Source organism: Piliocolobus tephrosceles, chromosome 20 (assembly GCF_002776525.5).
Source record: "Piliocolobus tephrosceles isolate RC106 chromosome 20, ASM277652v3, whole genome shotgun sequence".
Lineage (NCBI taxonomy): Eukaryota > Metazoa > Chordata > Mammalia > Primates > Cercopithecidae > Piliocolobus > Piliocolobus tephrosceles.
The window spans coordinates 31,642,151-31,661,438 of record NC_045453.1 but is presented as its reverse complement, the minus strand read 5'-3'; the positions used below and the strand labels follow the sequence as shown (position 1 = coordinate 31,661,438).

Genomic DNA, 19,288 nt, shown 5'->3' with positions numbered 1-19,288 from the left:
AGTGATCAAAATGTAGAGTGGTTCACTATGGGGTAAAAGTTTGGGAGATCAACAGGAGTGGACTTTCCCTATTGTCTGAAAATTATTTCAAGATGCCTACAGATTACGGTCACCAGAAAACATAACAGTGGTGAGATTTTTATACCCACTTCACCTTGGGGCCTCCCAACTTTTGATGTAAGGGCCAAGTCAAAACCATGAACGACGGGAATCTGCTCAGAACCACAAGTAACTCACGGGAGTCCCATCATTCTTTGCTCACATTTAATTTTTATTTTGATTTTTTTAATGCTGCACAACACAATATTTATTTCATTTGTTTCTTTTATTTCATTTTATTTCTGTTTGCTGCTGTTGTTTTATTTATTTTTATTGAAAGTCAGAGGGAACTTCTGTGGCCTTGTCTCCTTTTTCTGTAGGCCGCCTTAAGCTTTTCTAAATTTGGAACATCTAAGCAAGCCGAAGGGAAAAGGGGGTTTCGCAAAATCACTCGGGGGAAGGGAAAGGTTGCTTTGTTAATCATGCCCTATGGTGGGTGATTAACTGCTTGTACAATTACGTTTCACTTTTAATTAATTGTGCTTAAGGCTTTAATTAAATTTGGGGGTTCCCTTCTTAGAGCAGCTCGTACTGACGAAGGTGCATGCGCTGAATGATGTCACGGCAGTCGTTGAACACACGGCGGATGTTCTCAGTGTCCACAGCGCAGGTGAAGTGAGGGTAGCAGTAGTGACGCCCGTCTCCACTGGCAGTGCTGATCCTCTGCGGGTACAAACGCAGGGACTCGTCAGTGACACCCTCACCAGGAACCACCCTATCACCGATGGGGACACCTACCAGGGACGGCTGTTGGCCAGTCTCTGATGTCATATGAAAACGAAAGCAAAAGGAGGGGTGCAAAGAACTCAAATCCACACTGGACGTGCGTGAACTAAAACCATGGACCTGGGTAGCTGAACCCCTGAAGTAAATTTACATCCATGAGAAAAAGAGGAGGAGCAAGAGAGGAAACTAAAGACAGGCTCAACTCACCAGAAACTCATCTCGAATGAAGTACTTGGCCCGGGTCACGCGTGGGTCCTCTCCGGGCTCGGGAGTGGCTATAAAAAAAGGGAATATATATTAATGTAATCAAAAATTCAAGCAGAGCTGGGGTGCTAGCATCATTGTAGCTCCTGAAGTCTTCAAAACCCTGATTTTTCCATATGAGAATTAATGGAAGTGTGTTTTTCTTGCTTCTCTTATAGATCCTTCATGGTTTGGTGGTGGGAGGAGGATGGGGGTTTTCAGCCCGACTGTTTGAAAAAGAACCACTGCAATGAACAGCCAGAAGAGTGGAAGCCATACGCACCATCCTCAGGAGTAGTGTAGCGAGCAAATTCTGGAAAGTAGTCCTCAATCTTCGATTTCCCAGCAAGGACTTTCTCAGCGAGCAGATCTTGCTTGTTGAGGAACAGAATCACAGAGATGGTGCGCAGCCATCTGCAAGAAGGGAGGCCGAGTGAATGCCCGGGAGAAGCACGCTTTCGGCCAGGGGTCTGGAATGCTTGCACGGGGTTCTTTTCTACAAACAGTGCAGACCAGGGCCTCCTGGGCAAGCGCAGGGGGTGGGCGGTCACTCCACAAACCTGTTGTTCCAGATGCTCTTGAAGAGGTTCAGAGCCTCCTGCAGGCGGTTGGTCTGGTTGTCCTCCCGGATGACCATGTTGTAGCTGCTGCTGGCCACCACGAAGATGATGGCAGTCACATCTTAACCAAAGAAAGCAAAGCCAAGAGCGTGAGCAGCGACACTGATCCCTAACAACACAGAAGCAAAGCGTTCTTCACGAACAGCCAAGCCCACAGCGTCCTACCGTTGAAGCACTGGATCCACTTGCGGCGTTCATCACGCTGGCCACCCACGTCAAACATGCTGGCGGAGAGGAGGACAGCTGGTTATTCCAGAGGGGCTGGGGTAAATGTCAAGAAACCATGATCTCTGTTATATAAAAAGGTAACAGTGGGCTTACTGGAAGTTGACTTTGTCCACCTGGAACTTGGTCTCGAAGATTCCAGAAGTCAGGACGCGGCAGCGAAGCAGGTCCTAGAACAAAATTGAGGTCAATGGATCTCAGCAAAGCCAATCGAAATAGTAATAATTTCCAATCTAAAGCAAAAGTCTGGAGTAGTTTGGAAAGAGGGCTCAGAGTCCTCTGGTGGTGAGGGGTTTTGCACACCTGGTCGCTCGGCACATAGTCAGCCTGCTTGATCACATCGATCTTGTCCAGGAAGCTGGGAGAAAAAGAAAGGCACATGGGGTGTTCACAGCGTTCACATTCATTTGCCGACTATTTGTGTCTCTGTAAGGTCAGGCTCAACGGAAGTGACCGTCCCTCAGTTATGCAGCACTAAGTCAATGGCACATTTGCTTTGTGTGTTGGTTACATTTATAACTCAAAGCTGATGCCTTAAGAAAGTTAGGCCAAATGGGATTTAAGATAAATAATTTTAGGAATCAGGGAACTCTAGATGCGTCTAGCAGTTAGCCTGCGGCCTCGGTGCAGTGGGGCCACACAAACAGCACAGGACAGTGGTGGGGCTTTGTTCTTCATGTTTATTTTTTTGTTTTTCTTTTTTATTATTTACTTAGCTTGTTTATTCCTGTTGCTCTCTGGTAATATTCTTGATTTTTAAAAGGTTTTATGCATATCAACCAGTAGAGAAAGGACCCCAAAACCAGTCTGACCTATCACATTCTGTGCCATTTGGTAATGCGAGACAAAAACATTTTAATTTTCAAATTGCCTGACTAAAATGGCAAACAGTTTGAAAACTGTATATCTCTATATCATTCAGTTAAAAAAATAAACAAAGTGACATTCTTAAAAACATCAAGGACTTTCTCCTCAAGGGCACATGAGATTGTTTTACTTACTGAGAATCTGTATCCCTTCCTTTTCACTTTTTAAGAATCTCATTGATTAAAGCGAACAAAAGAGGTTGGCACAAAGGGGCCCTTCTCGCCCTAGCCATCCTGAACAGGAAACAAACACAAAGTTCTCTTCCGTTCTGTTTGGTCCATGAAATAGAACATTCCAGATATTAAGCTTTTCATTTAAAAAGCATCTTGTTTGTGTTGCTTGACTAGACACACAGGAAAATTTACTTTTGAAAGACTGGGGTAATTTAATTAATACAGAAAATTAATGTTAAAACCAGTTTATTTTTTGGGGGGAGGGGCATGTAGAGATTTTTAAAGCGGGCTAATGAGAAAAGAAAATCATAAACAGAGAAAAGTCTTTTTCAAGAAACTGCCTAAGTTTTGTGTTCCCCTCTTCCTTTTTACTAGTTCAGAGTTAGTCTGGCTTAGAGGATATACTAACTTGCCCAATCAATCTTACATTACAGCACCAGTCCAGAAATAGCTCCCCAGCCGCCCTGGCCTCCAGCATGTTACCATGGCAACAGAACCACAGTTCTATAAATAGATCATCAGCACCAAATCTTGTGAGAGAGACATCTGGAGTGGAGCCAGCCAAACCCCAGCTCAACAAATAAAAATAGGCAGCTTAAGAAATGGGCACGGTACCAGTATCCCAACTTGAACATAAAGGCAGTTCAACAGAAACGTGCTGGCCACGGCAGATGCAGGACTGTTTCAGCCAGCGGTGAGGGAGGACATTTTAAAGGTTTTAAGCTGCGTTGTTCTTTTTCTCTGAGTTTCCTTACAACTTTTCATGATCTATACAAATGGTGCAGTTTTCAGACAAAGTTTCAGGAGTAATTGAGTGTTGCATTAAAAAACCCCAAAAACTTCTAAATGATTTGAGAGAGAAAACGAAACCCAACAAACTTCAACAACCTGGCTAAGCTACTGTTAATTAATGCAGCTGTGACTCCCTGCCCCCCAGCATTCAAAACTGGGATGGTTAAACTCTCCTAATCTTGTACCTGTACTTCACTTCTGACTTGGATCCAAAATACAAAATGCAAACAATTCCAGGATTTCCATTTGTTTTGCGTTACTATAATTAGCGCTTCCAGCTTTTAGTTAGAACTTTTGAGAAAATCAGGGACTTTGTTGAAGAAGGAGTGGGGGCTGGGGGCTATAGGGACCAGCCAAGATGGACTGTTTTTCTGTTCCTTGAAAAAATACACAAATTTGCTTGTATATTAAACCGTGGAATATCTATGTATGTGGCAACTGAAAATAATCAAAGGAATTTCCTATGGGCAGGCAGGGCTGGGGTTGGTAGATTGCACAGACCCTAACATAGGCTTATAGGATTTATAGATAAACAGTATTACCTCTTCCTCCCTCTTGTTTATTCAGGTGGTTTTCACAATCAGTTCCTTGGGCTTGAGGCTACTAAGTAAAGCAATCTTAGCCCTTGGTGAGTCAGCCTGGCACCTTGGTTCTGATTAGTTAATACTTCCTATAGCAAAATCAGTTCCGAGTTTCAGCTACTTGTAATAAGGACAGCTAAAACATCAAACCTCTACTAGACTCCCCTGTCCCAAGTCACAAGACACTCCTACTTCATAATATTAACTGAGACTGCTTTGTGCATTTGTGCAGCATCAACAAACAAAAGATATCTTTACATTTTTGGCCGGACATGGTGGCTCACGCCTCTAATTCCAGCACTTTGGGAGGCCAAGGCAGGCAGATCACAAGGTCAGGAGTTCGAGACCAGCCTGGCCAATATGGTGAAACCCCATCTCTACTAAAAATACAAAACTTAGCTGGGTGTGGTGGCGGGCACCTGTAGTCCCAGCTACTCAGGAGGCTGAGGCAGGAGAATCACTTGAACCCAGGAGACAGAGGTTGCAGTGAGCCAAGATCGCACCACTGCACTCCAGCCTGGGCAACACAGTGAGACTCCATCTAAATAATAATAATAATCTTTATATATTTTTTAAATAACCCTGACCACCATATGCTTGCTATATCATGTGCAAGATGAGAGAGGCCATAAACTATTTAAAAGGCAACTTTCTAGCTATGGGGTATGATGTCCTCTGGGAGAGACCATGGTGGGTGACAGGGACAGAGGGCAGTCCCTGAGGGAACAGTAAGTCAGGTGTTAGGCAACAAGGATAGCAGCTTGGGCATCAGGTGGAGTTGTGCAATCAAATCTGTTTCATAAGTTTCCCCCTTCTTCATTTACCAACTCATAATCAGGCGAGCCCACCTTTATGAGTGACTTTGGAGAAAGATGCCTTTCCCATTGCTACTGCAGGCCTTAACTCATCCTCCTTGCAGGTAGTAATTTGTTTTATTTGAAAATGACCCCACCACGGTACTGTACTGCTTAGGCATACAGTTTAGGATTTAAAATACACTGACCACTTACCATCCTTGAAATCAAGACCCGGGGGGGGAAGGAATAAATAAGGACATGAAATAGAGTTCAAAAGTCAAGACAACACAAAAGCAAACTCTACTTAGAGTCACTAAGATCTAGTAACACTAGGCAGCTACTAGAGTCACTTACCTGAGAGCAGAAATAGAGCAATCAACAACTACCAACGAGAGACAAGGCATAGCTGTCTTCACTGTTCCTCTTTGTTACGTTTTAAAATTACAGCAATAAAATGTAGTATTTTTACATTATTCAAAATGTGAGAACTGCCCTATTTCCGTAAATGCTTCGGGTCAATTCAATTAATTACTTCCCAGTAATTAGGACTACTATGAAATTCATCATCATCTTGCTCTAACGGGCATTCAATGTTTATATAAAATGATGTCACTGCACTTAAAAAAAAAAATGCAATTAAGGACTTTATAAAACAATTCAGTCAGATTCGAACTTTCTGCCAGTGGGGTAACTGGTTGGCTTCTACGAAAGGAATCATCGACAAGGAGCTTTCCGAGCAGGATCACAGGTTTGCATGTTTTCTTGGTTCTGCCTGTTTTATGTGCCGGTGTGTTGGGTGGGGTTACTTACTACTGGGCGCAGTCAATCAGCTGGTACTCGTTGGAGCGTTCATAGCAGGCACGCACTCCTTCATCCTCCCACAGAGCCTTGGCATGCTCGTAGAATTCCTGCAAGTGAACACAAGAAAGTTTAGAGAAAGACAAGAGCTTGAACTAATCAAGGACACTGTCATTCGAACCCCGAGAGCAGAGTTCCCTATGTGACCGACACTTGGTGTGATTCTGAATTGTGAGCCCAATTAATGAATTAATGCTCACAAAGAACTTTAATTCAACACGCTAAACATATTCAAAAGTTCATGCAATTAGCTGCTGGTCTTATTGTGAATTACTGGTTTTGGGTCATTTCTTTTTGTGTGTGTGGGGGGGAATGGGGTGAGCTACTGAGTTTAGTTTCTTTACAGAATTGTTTAGGAAGAATATACACTAATCTGTGTTAGGTGAATATGCCAATAAATGGTTCAGTGTTGTGAAAATAAGAAACTTCATTTGTAGGATGTGCCGGGACTGAATCTTCCTTTTGGGAAAATGTGAATCTTAACAAAAAAAAAGTATGACAGGGGACTTGTAGGTAGGAACATAAAAAGATGTTAGTAGGACTAATAAAAGGTTATTGTTTGGATATATTTTTAATAGGCTGCTGTTTTTCCTATTAAATATGGACTCATATTTCAAGAAAGTCAATGGGTTATATTATACATACTGTGTTTACTGCTTTAATTTTTTCAAAATGATGCTATTTAAAATAATTTAGCTATCCATACTAACTAAATACTACTAATTTCTCTGCTAATGTAAGTTTGCAGCCAAATCCATCTAAAATATACAAACACAAATTCCCACGAAAGCCTGACAAAAGGCAACAATAACTCATTGTTTTAGCTGTAGACAAGTCTCTTCCTTGTGGGCCTTACAAACGCATACATCTTTCCATCTCATTTCCCATTCCCCGCTTATAAGCCATTCTCCCCACGAAGGGGCCTAAACATATATGCTTGGGCTTGAATGGTTTTTTGTTCCCTAAAAGTAGTTCTTTAGGGAGCCAACAGTGTTGTGCATCCAGAGGAAAATCTTTTCCATATGTTATATTTCATGATGATTTTTGAGGTATAATTTAGATATATTTCATTTTTTTAAATAATGAGAAAAGATTTCATTTGCCCCGAGACAAGGACTGACTTTAGAAAAACTCTTAATCAATGTTAAAAGGTCACCTGTTTAAAATGAGAATGTCTTCCATTTGGCACTTCACTGAGGCATCCCAAGGTACACCTTAGGGCACTTCCAGTGGAGTAAATGGACAATTAGTATTTGTGTGCCATATTTAAAATAGTTTTGTTTGTCCTAAGAAGTGAATGAGGGAATAATTAAGCCTGCCGTAGCTCACAACTTTTTTCCTCATAAAAATTTACAATCTAATAAAGTGAGATTGTAGTAAAGAGTGATGTTTATTTGTGAGGACAGGTGAGCTAAGATGTACAAGGGGTGACAGAATTTTGCTCATCCATCTTGAACAAAGCCCTAATGATTATTAAGGTTACACATGAAACTAACTTCTTCCTAAGGATGGACATCACTGAAATATGTTTTTGCCTGAAGTGTGGTTTGGGTGCTCTTGCCCACGTGCAGGGCTGCCACTGACGTTCCTATAGGAACACTCTGCTCAGGTGGGCAGGGCTAAGGCCACACAAGTTGGGGTGTAGCTTACGGGAGGGAAGTCAAAGTCAGGCACGTTCATCACACTCAGAATGTAGTCCACTCTGAACTGGTTCTCGGGGTTGGCCAGCTCCACAGGGGGCACCAGGTTGCTCATGGCGGCCACGATGGTCTGAAAATGATTTAGCAGAGCGGTCAGGGAACAGCACTGGGTGGGAGGGGCTACAAGACAGAAAGCACAAGGAGCCAGAACGTACTTCGATTGCCTCTTTCAGGTTGTTTTTGATGTCCTGCACTTTGGTTGCCTTCTCACTGCAGTGGGATTGAAAAGAAAAGAAAATCATATTGCACCACATCAGTTGAAGAGTACTGCTTTCATAAAGATATCCCGACTAAAAAGCATAGTATTCTGTTCTTCAAGGAGTTGTGGGCTCATATCTGTACAAAGATTGGAGGTAGCTGAATAAACGTGGTTGCAAATTATAACCTCCCAAATGTGTCCTGAGGACATGCCCAATCGGGCAGATTAGCAAATTGCCTTAACAATCTTGACTGTACCAGAAGTTGCATGCAGCTCATTTTATCTTTCATGGGTTGGAAACCCCCACACTACATACTAACACTTCCTAAAGGCTTCTCCTGGTCTTATCAGCATCTGGGTAGGGGTGAGGCTGGAGTGATAGGTCACTCTGAGGTTGGGGTGGAGCAAAACAGTCCCGTGGTTTGACTTGGAATTCACTCAGTTGCTAGATGGGCATAGTGAGAAAACCAGTGAGCACAGGTGGTGGTGGTTCTAACAGTTCATTACAGGAGTCTGGGAGCGATGGCTCACGCCTGTAATCCCAGCACTTTGGGAGCCTGAGGTGGGCAGACTGCCCGAGGTCAGAAGTTCGAGACCAGTCTGGCCAACATGGTGAAACCTCATCTCTACTAAAAACATTAAAAAATTAGCTGGGCGTGGTGGCATGTGTCTGTAATCCCAGCTACTCGGGAGGCAGAGGTTGCAGTGAGCCGGGATGGCGCCACTGAACTCCAGCCAGGGTGAGAGTGAGACTCCATCAAAAAAAAAAAAAAAAAAAAAGTGTCATATGTGCGATGCTCCAGGCACTGCGGCTAGCAGCAATGAAATTTCTAGTTCATGATGTTAGTACATGTTGGTCCATGTGCAACAGGAATCAAATAAGATTCCACCCCCTAGAAGGCCTGATAATCTAAGGGGAAGGGGGTCAGATCCCGCTGGTAAGTAGAGGTCGAAGGTTTTGTAGCTTTTCCTTGACTTTAACTCAGCCACATGGGACGGCCTGTGTGGTCTTTACAGAATTATCTATATTCAGGGTTACTGGTCCCACAGGTAAAGGCCGCACCCTTTGGCTTCTGGGGACAAGAGAATGTTAATTTTTGTACCAGATTACACTGATCCAAATGCTGTATGTTTTTCAGAAACTAGCCTTCATTAGAAGCACAGCCAGGGAAGGTTCTCGAGTTGATGTTTTCAGGGGGCAAGAAAAGGCCTCTTGTGTGGAGTATGTACCTCATCAGGTCTATAGCCCAAAAATGGAACAAGCACACACAGCACACCTGCTGTGCCTGTGAGGCCCTGGGAGGTGAGGGCATCATCATGCGGAAAAAAGGTGCTACGGTCCTCCTCCTCTGATGGGGAAACTGAGGCTGAGAGGGGGAAGTCTTGAGTCACGGAGGCAGAAACCAATGGGGGTGGGATATGGAGGGGACAGAGTTTATCTTTTTCATGGTTTGTGTATGTGTGTGTGTGTATATATACATATACACACACACACACACACACATACACATGTATGTATTTATCTTTTGAGATTCCCAGTTTTTGAAGCATTCACTTGGCTGATTCACCAATTCATAGAATGGAGGTAGAAATTAAACATATAATCCCTCCAGACTAGAACATGACAAAGTTAAGGCAGAGGAAAGGTGAAGGGAGGTTAATTAGCAAGAGCAGACAGGGTGGTCAGTGGAGCAGCAGGGGCGGGCCGGGGGTGGGGGGACGGGGACGGACGGTGGGGCCAAGTGCACGCCTGTCGACAGGCCTTCCACAAATCATTTGGTCTTTCCTTTCTCAAAGAATTATACTTGCGAATTTATTCTTTCTGAATAAACGTCTGTGTACTTCTGGGCCTTCACCTGCTGAAGGATCCCATCTCGCCCCTTTCCTACGTGAAGCCTCTTTCACAGGTCTCTGCACCACTGCTCTTCTACACTGAAGAGCTGATGAAGTTCAGAGGGGTCATGCTCATTGGTGGTGGGGGGTGTCTGGGGTTGGGATGGGGGACAGATGTTGCCGGGAATCCCCTCAGGGCCATTTGAGTAGAAGTGCTGCAGGTCCGGAGAACCTCAGAAACACAGATGACAGGGAGGCGAGCTTCAGGTCTTGTGCACAAACCTGACATCTGATTCTGGCCCTGACTCCTAAAGCAACCACCTTCGAGTGGAAGGGCGTGAGTCCTGACCGTTCTGTGGGACTGTCTGCTTTGTATGTGCAGAATCAAAGCTCATGTCTGAAATTAAGAATTTCCAGCCTTGGTATTAGTCTAACATCAATTATTCAGATGTTAGAAATTAAAAGGACATGTGTTTGAGGGTCCCCAATGTTCACTTTTGAATTCAGAATTTACCTAAACCCCCTAGGACAAATCTATTCCCATTCATTAAAAGCAGGCTCCATTTCATAGGTAATGAAAGCTATGAACCTTTGGTTTTGAGGTTCCACAATAGTAAAATTAGATACATTCGGGTACTAAATATCCAAATCTGCATACAGCAAGAGAAAAGTATTTCCAGAAACAAGTTTCTTTCATTCAGTTTGATATTTTGGTCTAAGCAGTAGTATGATAATTGGAAAACTTCCCGTCTTAAAATACGGATATTTTGAGAACGTGTTCAGTATTCATCTACGTATGTGAATAGGTGTGGGAGTATATCAAGTATAAAACAGCTAAAATAGAAATCTAAAATCTAATTCGGGTGTGTAATACTAAAACCTAAAATTCTTCCATTGAAGCAATTACTATGTAGATGGAGATATTATACTGAGGGCTGGCAGGTTCATCATCACGTTTACTATTGCTTAATGAATTTAACGTTGATTGTGAAATTCAGAGAAAATTCCTTAGATGTCTTTAAACTACTCAACAAAGGCAAAACATATGCCATTAGCTAGAATTCTGATTCGCTACAAAATTGGGACTAAGGCTGGAAGTACTTTTAGGGTCTTGGTGCCTCCTCCTCCCCCTTCTATGTATAAAGCAGATGGGCTGCGTTCAGGTTGTAAGAGCTCCTCCCCTCCCCCGCTTCAGCTAACTAAGTGGTGGGGGAGGCTATTCAGGTCTCCACCTTATCCTTGTGCTTTGGTAGGAAAAGACAGACAAAGGAAGGAAGACAGAAGACAGACGCGAGATACAGGGATTGCTGAAACATGCAGAGAATTTTTATTTCTCACGAATGTTAATACTTATATTGACTTGCAGAACAGAGTCAGAGAGATGTGCAGGCCAAGGTATTAGTAGGGTTCAAGGGTTTAGCACGACATCTAGTACACAGTAGGTTGCTCACTAAGGACTTGTCATATTTTGCTCAAATGCCAACTTTTGGTACAGTAGATTGTCAATTAGTCATTTCTTATAGAGATGCCTTTTTGGATAGTTGTCACACTACATTTCTGCCAATTAAGGATTTCAGTCCATTTTTTGTTTTTTCAATCATCGTTTAAGGTAAGGTAGTAGGGGCCCCATCCCCCCCGCCCCCCCCAGACAACAGAATAGTATTCTTATTAGAAGTTCCTAAGACCGAGCAATTCCAGCATGCAAATTGTGATAGGACATAGCCGGGAAGATGAGAAACTGTAGCCATCATCTAGGGATAATATATTCTAAAAGAAACAGATGAACAAACATGTGTCAGTTACTTTGTCCCCAGACCCCAAGGTTTTTGCCCCTCCCCTCCCCGGCCACAGAAGCTGTTTCTTTGAGATGCTCTAAACTAAGTCGATGGTTGTGGATGTTCTCATGAAAAAGAGCCACTCCACCGCTGCACGCTAACCACACAGCAGAGCTGGAGTGGTTACCTGGCATGCGTGTGTGCGCGCGTGGCGCGTGTGGCTGTGTGCGCGTGTGCATGTGTGTGCGTGTCTGTGTATGCATGTGCATGTGTGTGCGTGTGTGTGTGTGTGATGGGTGTGGGGATGCAGGAAGCAAAGAAAAAATAATTTGATAATGAATGGAAAAATAAAAGATGCCATCATGAATTTCCTTATGCACTAGCTAACGTAAAGTGCCTTGGATTCAAATAAATTTGATCATTTTTAAAAGGCCAGAGGCTTTTCAAGATGATTCTTAACGACCTGCTGCAAGGTACCAAGGCATTTTTCAAAATTAAAGACGGTGCAGCATTGCATATTTTAATAAAGGAAAAAAATTTTGTTTCAAAGAGGTCTGAAATTTTAAAATCAGACCAACCAGTGGGTAGACGGAATTTAGTAGATAGTTTTAAAAACAAGTAGCTGGTTCGAATGGAGAGCTGGGGGAAAACAAACCATATGGAAAAACATCAATTCTCAAAATCCTAAATTGATCGTCTAAAGCTGAAATCTATAACTTTCCCCCAGCTGGATCTCATTCTACTTTAAGCATGGCCAAAAAAATTATGTTACGCACTTTACTTGCTCCAAAATGTCAGGAAATTGTGTGTTATTTGCAAATGTATGCCAATATGGCTGATGGTCCTTTAAATGATTTTTATTTTCTTCCCGGGTCTCTGGCCTCAGTTTCCCAGTATGATCTTCATGTTTGTTTTGTTTGTTAAAAAATTTTTCTGTTTTTGAATGTGCCTACCCATCGCTGTTGCTCCTTGCAGCCTGCGGGTCCTCTTCGCCGCCCCTTTTAAAGAGAGATTGAAAGCTCACCTAATCTGCAAGGCACCGCAATTTCACACAAACCCCACACAGTCTCTCTACATTCCTAAACAATCAGCCAAGAGCAAAAGCAACAATTCGCGCGCCATCCATCCTCCCGTTAATTCTTAGGTCGCCTTTCTGGCTAAATGGGAACGTCCACTGAGACTGCAGGCCATGGGGGAAGAATCCTACACGTTTGCTGCAGAATTAACAGAGCTCTCTGGAGACTCTGGTCGGACACAGGAGGGATGGATAATTATTTTCTTGTGCTTTCACTAAACGTACATGCATTAGGGAGCTAAAGCAGTGATTTATCTCACAATTCTTCTGAGAATGTGGCAGCGCATAAGGCTCCTAATTCTCCCAGGTCAGAATCTTCCCAATGTTGTAACTTAAAGCACAAAAGCATAGACGGGGGAGATTTCTGCCCAGGATTTCCTGCAAAACTAATGACCTCACTTCTGGCAGTGGAAGGAAACTACCTATAAAATGGTTTTATTTATAAATAATTGTTCCGCATAAATTGTCATTAAACTATGTCTGGACTGTGATACAGCAAAAAAAAAAAAAAAAAAAAAAAAAAAAAAAAAATTAAAACAACAAAAGCCCACCCACTACCACCATAGAAAAAAAAAAACCCCAAACCCAATCTTCATAAACAGCAGGAATTCCTCCTTGAAGGCCGAAGGGCAGCCTTCTACAGTTTGGTAATTGATCAGCTTAGTTCAACCAATGTTAATGGTGTTTATATTTTGGTTTTGTTTTGTTCCTGGCACTAAGTGTAAGAAAAAGAGTTAGCTTTGGGTTAGAAAATCCACATCCAAACTCTGTATTTCTGAAGGTCAAATCAATATTATCTTACTCTTAAAAATTTAATCGGTATGGCAGCCCGCAGAGAGTGAAGGCAAATTTAATAGCTCAGCAGAGCCCTAACAAAACGCAAGATCAGGGAGGAAAAACCCTGTACCACACAGACCACCCTTTAGGGACAGATCTCACTGTGTCACAGGGAATTCCGAGTTAAGAAGGAAATAGCTTTTGTTGCAATACTGCAGTGAGGAAAAAGAAAAAAGGAGGCAGTTGGATGAGATAAAAATAAGGTATCTAGGATCCCATGAGGAATACCCCTGCAAACCCTTTCACGGGCTAAATTTAACATATCTATGCCCTTGTCTGTGGAGAAGGCAAACTGGGAATGTTGCTTCCTCTTTCCAAAAAGAAAACAGAAAAGAGAAGTTCTGGTTTAAAACTCTTGCCTGGTGTTACAGGCTGGCTCACTTAGGCAGGAGAATCCTTTCTATAAAAATTGTTAAATTTTAGGGCAATCTGTAGAGTAATGAAGCTGTCAGTAATTTATTTCAAAGGTGACTTAGCTTCCACTCGACTCAAAATAAGGTAAATAGCGGCTGCTGCATCTTTGAGAAATGCTAGCCATGTCCAGTTTTAATGAAAATATTTATCTAGAGGATACATGGCCAAATTATTTTTGCTTAACTACTCTCATGAAGAAGTACTCCTGCAAGCTGCAGGGGGAAATTTATGCAAGATTTTTCTTCAAATGACAAATTCATGGTTGGAAGTCTGTCTCCGGGTTTTTATTTACTGTCAGGATGGCAGTCTCCGTTGGCAGGGCTTTATCGAGGGGTGTGTCAAGAATTAAGGATTTCAGAATTGGTTGGTGACAAGTGATGCTGACTTACTCAATAGCACATATGTGCATGTGGATAAGCCACTGAGAGTCATAATCAGATGAGTAAAGAAGCCCATCCCTCTGCATCCCAACCAATCCTTCTGAATTCAGGGTTAAAGGAGAAAAAGCATCCTAAACTAACAGGACTATTTGTATGGGTGATGTCATCCTTCTCTAAACAATTATTTGATCTAACAAATTCTAGAATTCACCATAAGGAGCTGCCTGCCTTGCTCTGAAAGGTGAGAAAGTTCACGTTCGTTTCCTGGATGCTTAGTGACTAGTAAAGGTGTGTTTTTTTTTGTTTGCTTTTTTTTTGTGGGGGGGGAGGGTGGGGGTGGGCAGGCATTGGTATAATTAAATGCTACAGCCTTGTCTCCATCTCCCCTTTTGAAATGGAAGCCAAAGCAACTCAAGGTTAAATTTTCAATTGAATCCAGGTTTAAGAAAGGGAACAGGACTGGGCTAACCAGCTAGTAATTACGAACTAGTGCCTTCAGGTGCTCGAAATCTAGTGCGGTTAACGCTCTCACACCAGTGAAAATAGACTGGTCAACTTAGTTTTTTCTGTTTTTTACACACTTTGTCACATTAGAACGAGGGGTAGGCCCCAATCTGGGGTCTTGGGGAGAAAAGCAAGCTCCCCGATTTATTGAATGTTCCGTTTGCATTCCTCGTGCCAGGCAGGGCTTCCGAACTTGCCTCACAGGTCTAATATAAAGTCTCTCCTGTTTAATCTTCATTCCCACTACCGGACTGCCACACTGCACTATACCAGGATCCCTGGGAGGACTTTCCAAAGGCAAAAATGCCCCTCAGTGAAGCTGGGAGTGCCTAACTCCCAGTCTTTCCATCCTTTACATAAATGTTCCCTTCTCTTTTCCTTAGGCAGGGGTACTGATTTGCTTTTTGTTTTAAAGAGAAACAATGATTTGCTCATCATGGTAATTTAAAGGGGGACAAAAAAAATTACAAACTATAACACGGGCTGCCACTTCCAAATCTGTTTCTGGTGAGAATATTATGGAAACGATGTTTCCCTAATAGTTTAAAACATCCTGTGTTGGTTCATTACATTGAAATCTGTGTGGGGTGGGGAGGGGTGAATCTGCAGTGACCAGCATGGGCAGGACAAGGGGGCGGCCAAAGCCACATTGAAGACACTGCAGTGATGTCTGCAGGCTGTGGCAGGGACCTGGCCCAGAGAGGGGCTGTCACGGGGCCAAGTGCTGTCAAGCATCCCCCGCAACCAGGCATGATTTTCTTGGGATAGGGAGATGTTTGTCACAAACACTGGTGCTTTCATCAGTAGTATTTGCTGCACTAAAGATCCAAGGGGGTGGGGGGGGACCCTAAAGAGCCCTTCCCAGAATTTTCTAATATGTAAATCCAGAAAAATTAAGTGAAAACTGGCTGCCCAGCCCCCAAAGCCCACCTATACTTCCTAAAGGTTAGTATAAAGTCTGTTCCTCTTACTTGGTGCCCCTGTACAGATTTGACACTTACTCTCCATTAAACCCATTAACATGCAGGATCCTCATCTGCTTCACAATGGTGCTTTTACCAGATTCTCCAGCACCTAGAAAACGAAAGTAAGTCTCAGGTTATGAAGGAGGCATTTTAACACTTTGGGCAGGGAGGACTGCTGTTGTTGTTTTGTTTTTCCATAGAAGCAACACACAAAACACCAAATACAAAATCATAGACTTGCAACTTTCCTTGACATTTCGACGCAGAGAAAAGGAAATCAATGTCCAACTCAGTGTCTACCTGCAGTATTTCGCCACCAAAATAACAAACAAGAATTCAGGGTTTGCTGGTTTTAGTTTTTTTCTTTTGATTTGTTTAAAAAATTGTGGGGTGGTGATGGAAAGGGGCAAAGAGAAGGAATGACGCAATTTTGTCATTTGCGGGGTAAACAAGAAAATTGAAGTTAAAACTGTGAAACTGAATCCCTGATACATGAACATTCACACATAAACGTATCTAGACACACAATTCGTTGTCAGATGTTTCATGGTTAAAATACCCGGGATTCCCAACAATGCCCAGACGCTGCAGTCTCTTCCACATCACGTAGCGATGCAGCACTTTCCTTCTAAACATTTTCACAACGCAGCTTCTTTCTGTGCAGGTTTCCTACCCCTTGGGCTACTTAAAGATCCACCCCTAAAACTGCATTACATTTTATCCACTTAGCCATACTCCTCTTTCCTCACAAACTATATCTTTCTAAAGATAAATTCCCTCTGGGTACAACTATGTTGCTGAGGAAAAGGGGAGACCATCAATTATCTGTCATCTTCTGGAAAAACCACACTTTAATATCAAATACAGTTCTTGAGACCCTATTAGCATTAGGTAAACTGTAACAGTAAAAAGTAATACAAGAACAAAACTTTAATCAAAAGGAAAACTATCCCTGGGAACTACTGAATATGAAAGATTCCAAGCCCTTCCCAACTCCAAGAGTAGAAACACATGCCTCCATTTTAAAATCATCTTTCATTTGTAAAAATACATATATGTTTCATGGAAAAAACACATTTCCATCAAGCTAGAGGGAGGATGGCTATTTTGCATCTTCTTTTTTGCGATGCACATTCTCCAACAGATCATCTACGTGTGAATATTTTGCCCTACTTCCACACAAATCTGTTTGTTTTCACCCCTTTTTAACTTTTAATTGTATTGTTTTGTTTTAATGCCCAGATAGCAAAGCATTCCTCCTTCACTTGCCTTCTCACAAGCCCATAATCAATATCTGTAAAAGTTAAAATTAGTTTCTACAGAAACATTGATTTCAAAGCAAACACTATCTTAATGCGCCTAACTTTGGTAAATTAAAAATATAAATGGCACTATTAAGAGAGGCCATGAAGAGAATACGTAATATTTAGCAGGATCTCTAATATTCTAATTTCAGAAGTGCTAAACTGTGTAACAGTTACAGGACGTATCTTTTATAGGCAAAAACAGATCCGTGCCTCAGTTTCCACATTTATGAAATGTGGCTGAAAAATTCTTTTAAGATCATTGTGAGTTCTCTAATTCACTTAATTTTTATGTCATTAAGATAGAGTAAAAAGAGGATTTGGGGCATTATTAGGTTTCCTCTTTTGGGGGGAGGCATTATTTGGTGAGAATCACCACTGAAAAATGCAAAATGTTGTGTCACTGGCTTAAGCTGCAGATTCCTAGGCCAGAGGCAATCAATACATCATGATGTAATGTAGTCATATAGACTAGGACATTTAGATTAGCCCCTGTGACACAAGGTGTGTTCTGAGTAACAGTCTCAAATTAAGTGGAGACTTTGTGATCACAGCACAAAAGGTGTTGCAAATTTAAGATACCATTAGCATCACACTTGACTTAAATTAGTATTCAGATAGCATTCACAGAAAAGATTCTCGACTTTTCCAGATTTATACTTTGAAATCAAGTTATACACATATTAATATCCCAACAGCATAATTCTGCCTTTAAAAGTTTTAGACAAGACAGCAACACATGGACCATTTAACTACTGAAATTGCAAATGCATAAACATCAAAGACACTTATTTTCACTTAATTAATAATTTTCTTCTTTTATAAATCTGGACCCAGGAGAACAAAGTCATGACCTATCCAAAAAGAGCAAAGCAAAAGCCACCAAAGGAAAAAAACAACAACAAAAAACGGCCTTTTATATTTTCTTCTTTCTACTCAAGCTGTTTTGTTGAAATGTGACCACGAACTAGGTCTTAACCTAGCAAATTCACAAATTTATTCAGATAGCCAAATTATCAAGGAAGTGGAAAACTTCCATTTTTAATTAATGCTGTGTAATTCTTTTGGTCATTTAAAATTTTTTTCCCCCCCAAAACAGCACCTTAAGGAAAAAAAAGGAGGAAAGGCCATCTCCTTATAACCTTTTTTAATTTTATTATTTTTTTTTTGCCAGAGGAAAAATCGCAATCGAAAAAAAAAAAACCCAAAACCAAACAACTAAATGTCACTTGATAAACAACTAATTAATGTCTTTTTATCTCTTCCCACCTGGAGGAAAAGTCGTCTCCTTACAGCACTCTCAATCCCCCTCCCACCTTGAAAAAGACAAAAAAAAAAAACAAAAAAACAAAAAAAAAAAAACCACGCCATTTCCAGACCAAGAAGCCATTTACAGACAAATGTCATTCTCGTTTTATCTGATTTGTGAATGTCTTTGTTTTTTCTTTTCACAAAGCACTCTCAATGTGGCCAGCCAGCAGAAAAATGTGTTTTTTAATGGTTTATTAAAATAGTGTTGGGGGGGCGCTGGTGGTGGGGGGGGGGCAGCTGCTACAATTAATTCTCCGCTCTGCTTTTGAAAAAGCCTGCAAGTCTGGAAGGGGAAAAAAAGGTCATACTGTAAAATGACGTGTCATTTGGCTTCACTGGACACTTCTCGTACTAACTCTATCCATTTTTTGGTGGTGGGGGGTGGTCTTATTTTATTTGACTCTCCTTCTCCTCCTTCCACCGCCCGGCCTGGCCCGGGACACGTCTGCTCCGCGCACACACAGTCGGTCCTGCCCGAAACGCACCAAGTCGCGCCCAGCGGCAACCGCCCTCCCTCCTCCCCTCGCCGCCCCCCCACAACTCCGGCGCCACGACTCCCTTGCGCCCCCTCCCCCCCCCACTGCACCACCTTTACCGCTCCGATCCTTTCCGAGGGGCTGATGTCACCAGCCCCCCCACTCTCCTCGGCCACTTCTCCCCGCCAAAGCCTCCCTTTGGCGAGGCCCCCTCCGCCACCACGGCGCCCCCCAGCGTCACCCCCTCCTCTCCTCGCCCCTTTCTTCCCCCTTTCCCTCTCCCAACAAATCTCACACCCCACGGAGGCGGGTCCCCCTCCCGCTACCCGCCACCCGATTTCCTGTCCCCGAAACCCTCTTTTTGTCGCAGTCTCCGGAGCCCCATGGGCCTCCCCCTCCCCCTCCCCAACACGCACCCAAACCCCTGGCGTCGTGTAGGCCTCGCGGAAAAAGAGAGAGAAAGAGAGAGAGAGGGAGAGAGCGAGAGCGAGAGCAAGAGACACACAGAACGGGCGGGCCGGGGGAGGGGGACCC

At 42.7% G+C, this 19,288-nt stretch overlaps 1 protein-coding gene across 36 annotated transcripts in view; it reads right to left on the bottom strand.

Moving 5' to 3' along the window:
* Nucleotides 1-250: 250 nt before the first annotated feature.
* GNAS (GNAS complex locus) overlaps nt 251-19,288 on the bottom strand; it is a 72,067-nt gene continuing 53,029 nt past the window's right edge. For 8 of the 36 annotated variants that reach the window (XM_023231870.1, XM_026455135.1, XM_026455137.1 and 5 more), the window contains 12 exons: nt 15,700-15,772; nt 12,442-12,486; nt 7,837-7,891; nt 7,632-7,751; nt 5,934-6,031; nt 2,217-2,271; nt 2,010-2,083; nt 1,854-1,912; nt 1,629-1,749; nt 1,352-1,482; nt 1,033-1,100; nt 251-762 (listed from right to left, as the gene is read on the bottom strand). In XM_023231870.1, coding sequence (XP_023087638.1) covers nt 616-762; nt 1,033-1,100; nt 1,352-1,482; nt 1,629-1,749; nt 1,854-1,912; nt 2,010-2,083; nt 2,217-2,271; nt 5,934-6,031; nt 7,632-7,751; nt 7,837-7,891; nt 12,442-12,486; nt 15,700-15,772 — 1,046 coding nt within the window. In that variant the 3' untranslated portion in view covers nt 251-615. Of the gene's footprint in view, nt 763-1,032; nt 1,101-1,351; nt 1,483-1,628; nt 1,750-1,853; nt 1,913-2,009; nt 2,084-2,216; nt 2,272-5,933; nt 6,032-7,631; nt 7,752-7,836; nt 7,895-11,398; nt 11,481-12,441; nt 12,487-14,677; nt 14,681-15,699; nt 15,779-18,867; nt 19,042-19,170; nt 19,272-19,288 lie in introns of those variants that run through there. The other 28 variants (XM_023231868.1, XM_023231881.1, XM_023231880.2 and 25 more) reach the window with 16 other exon arrangements.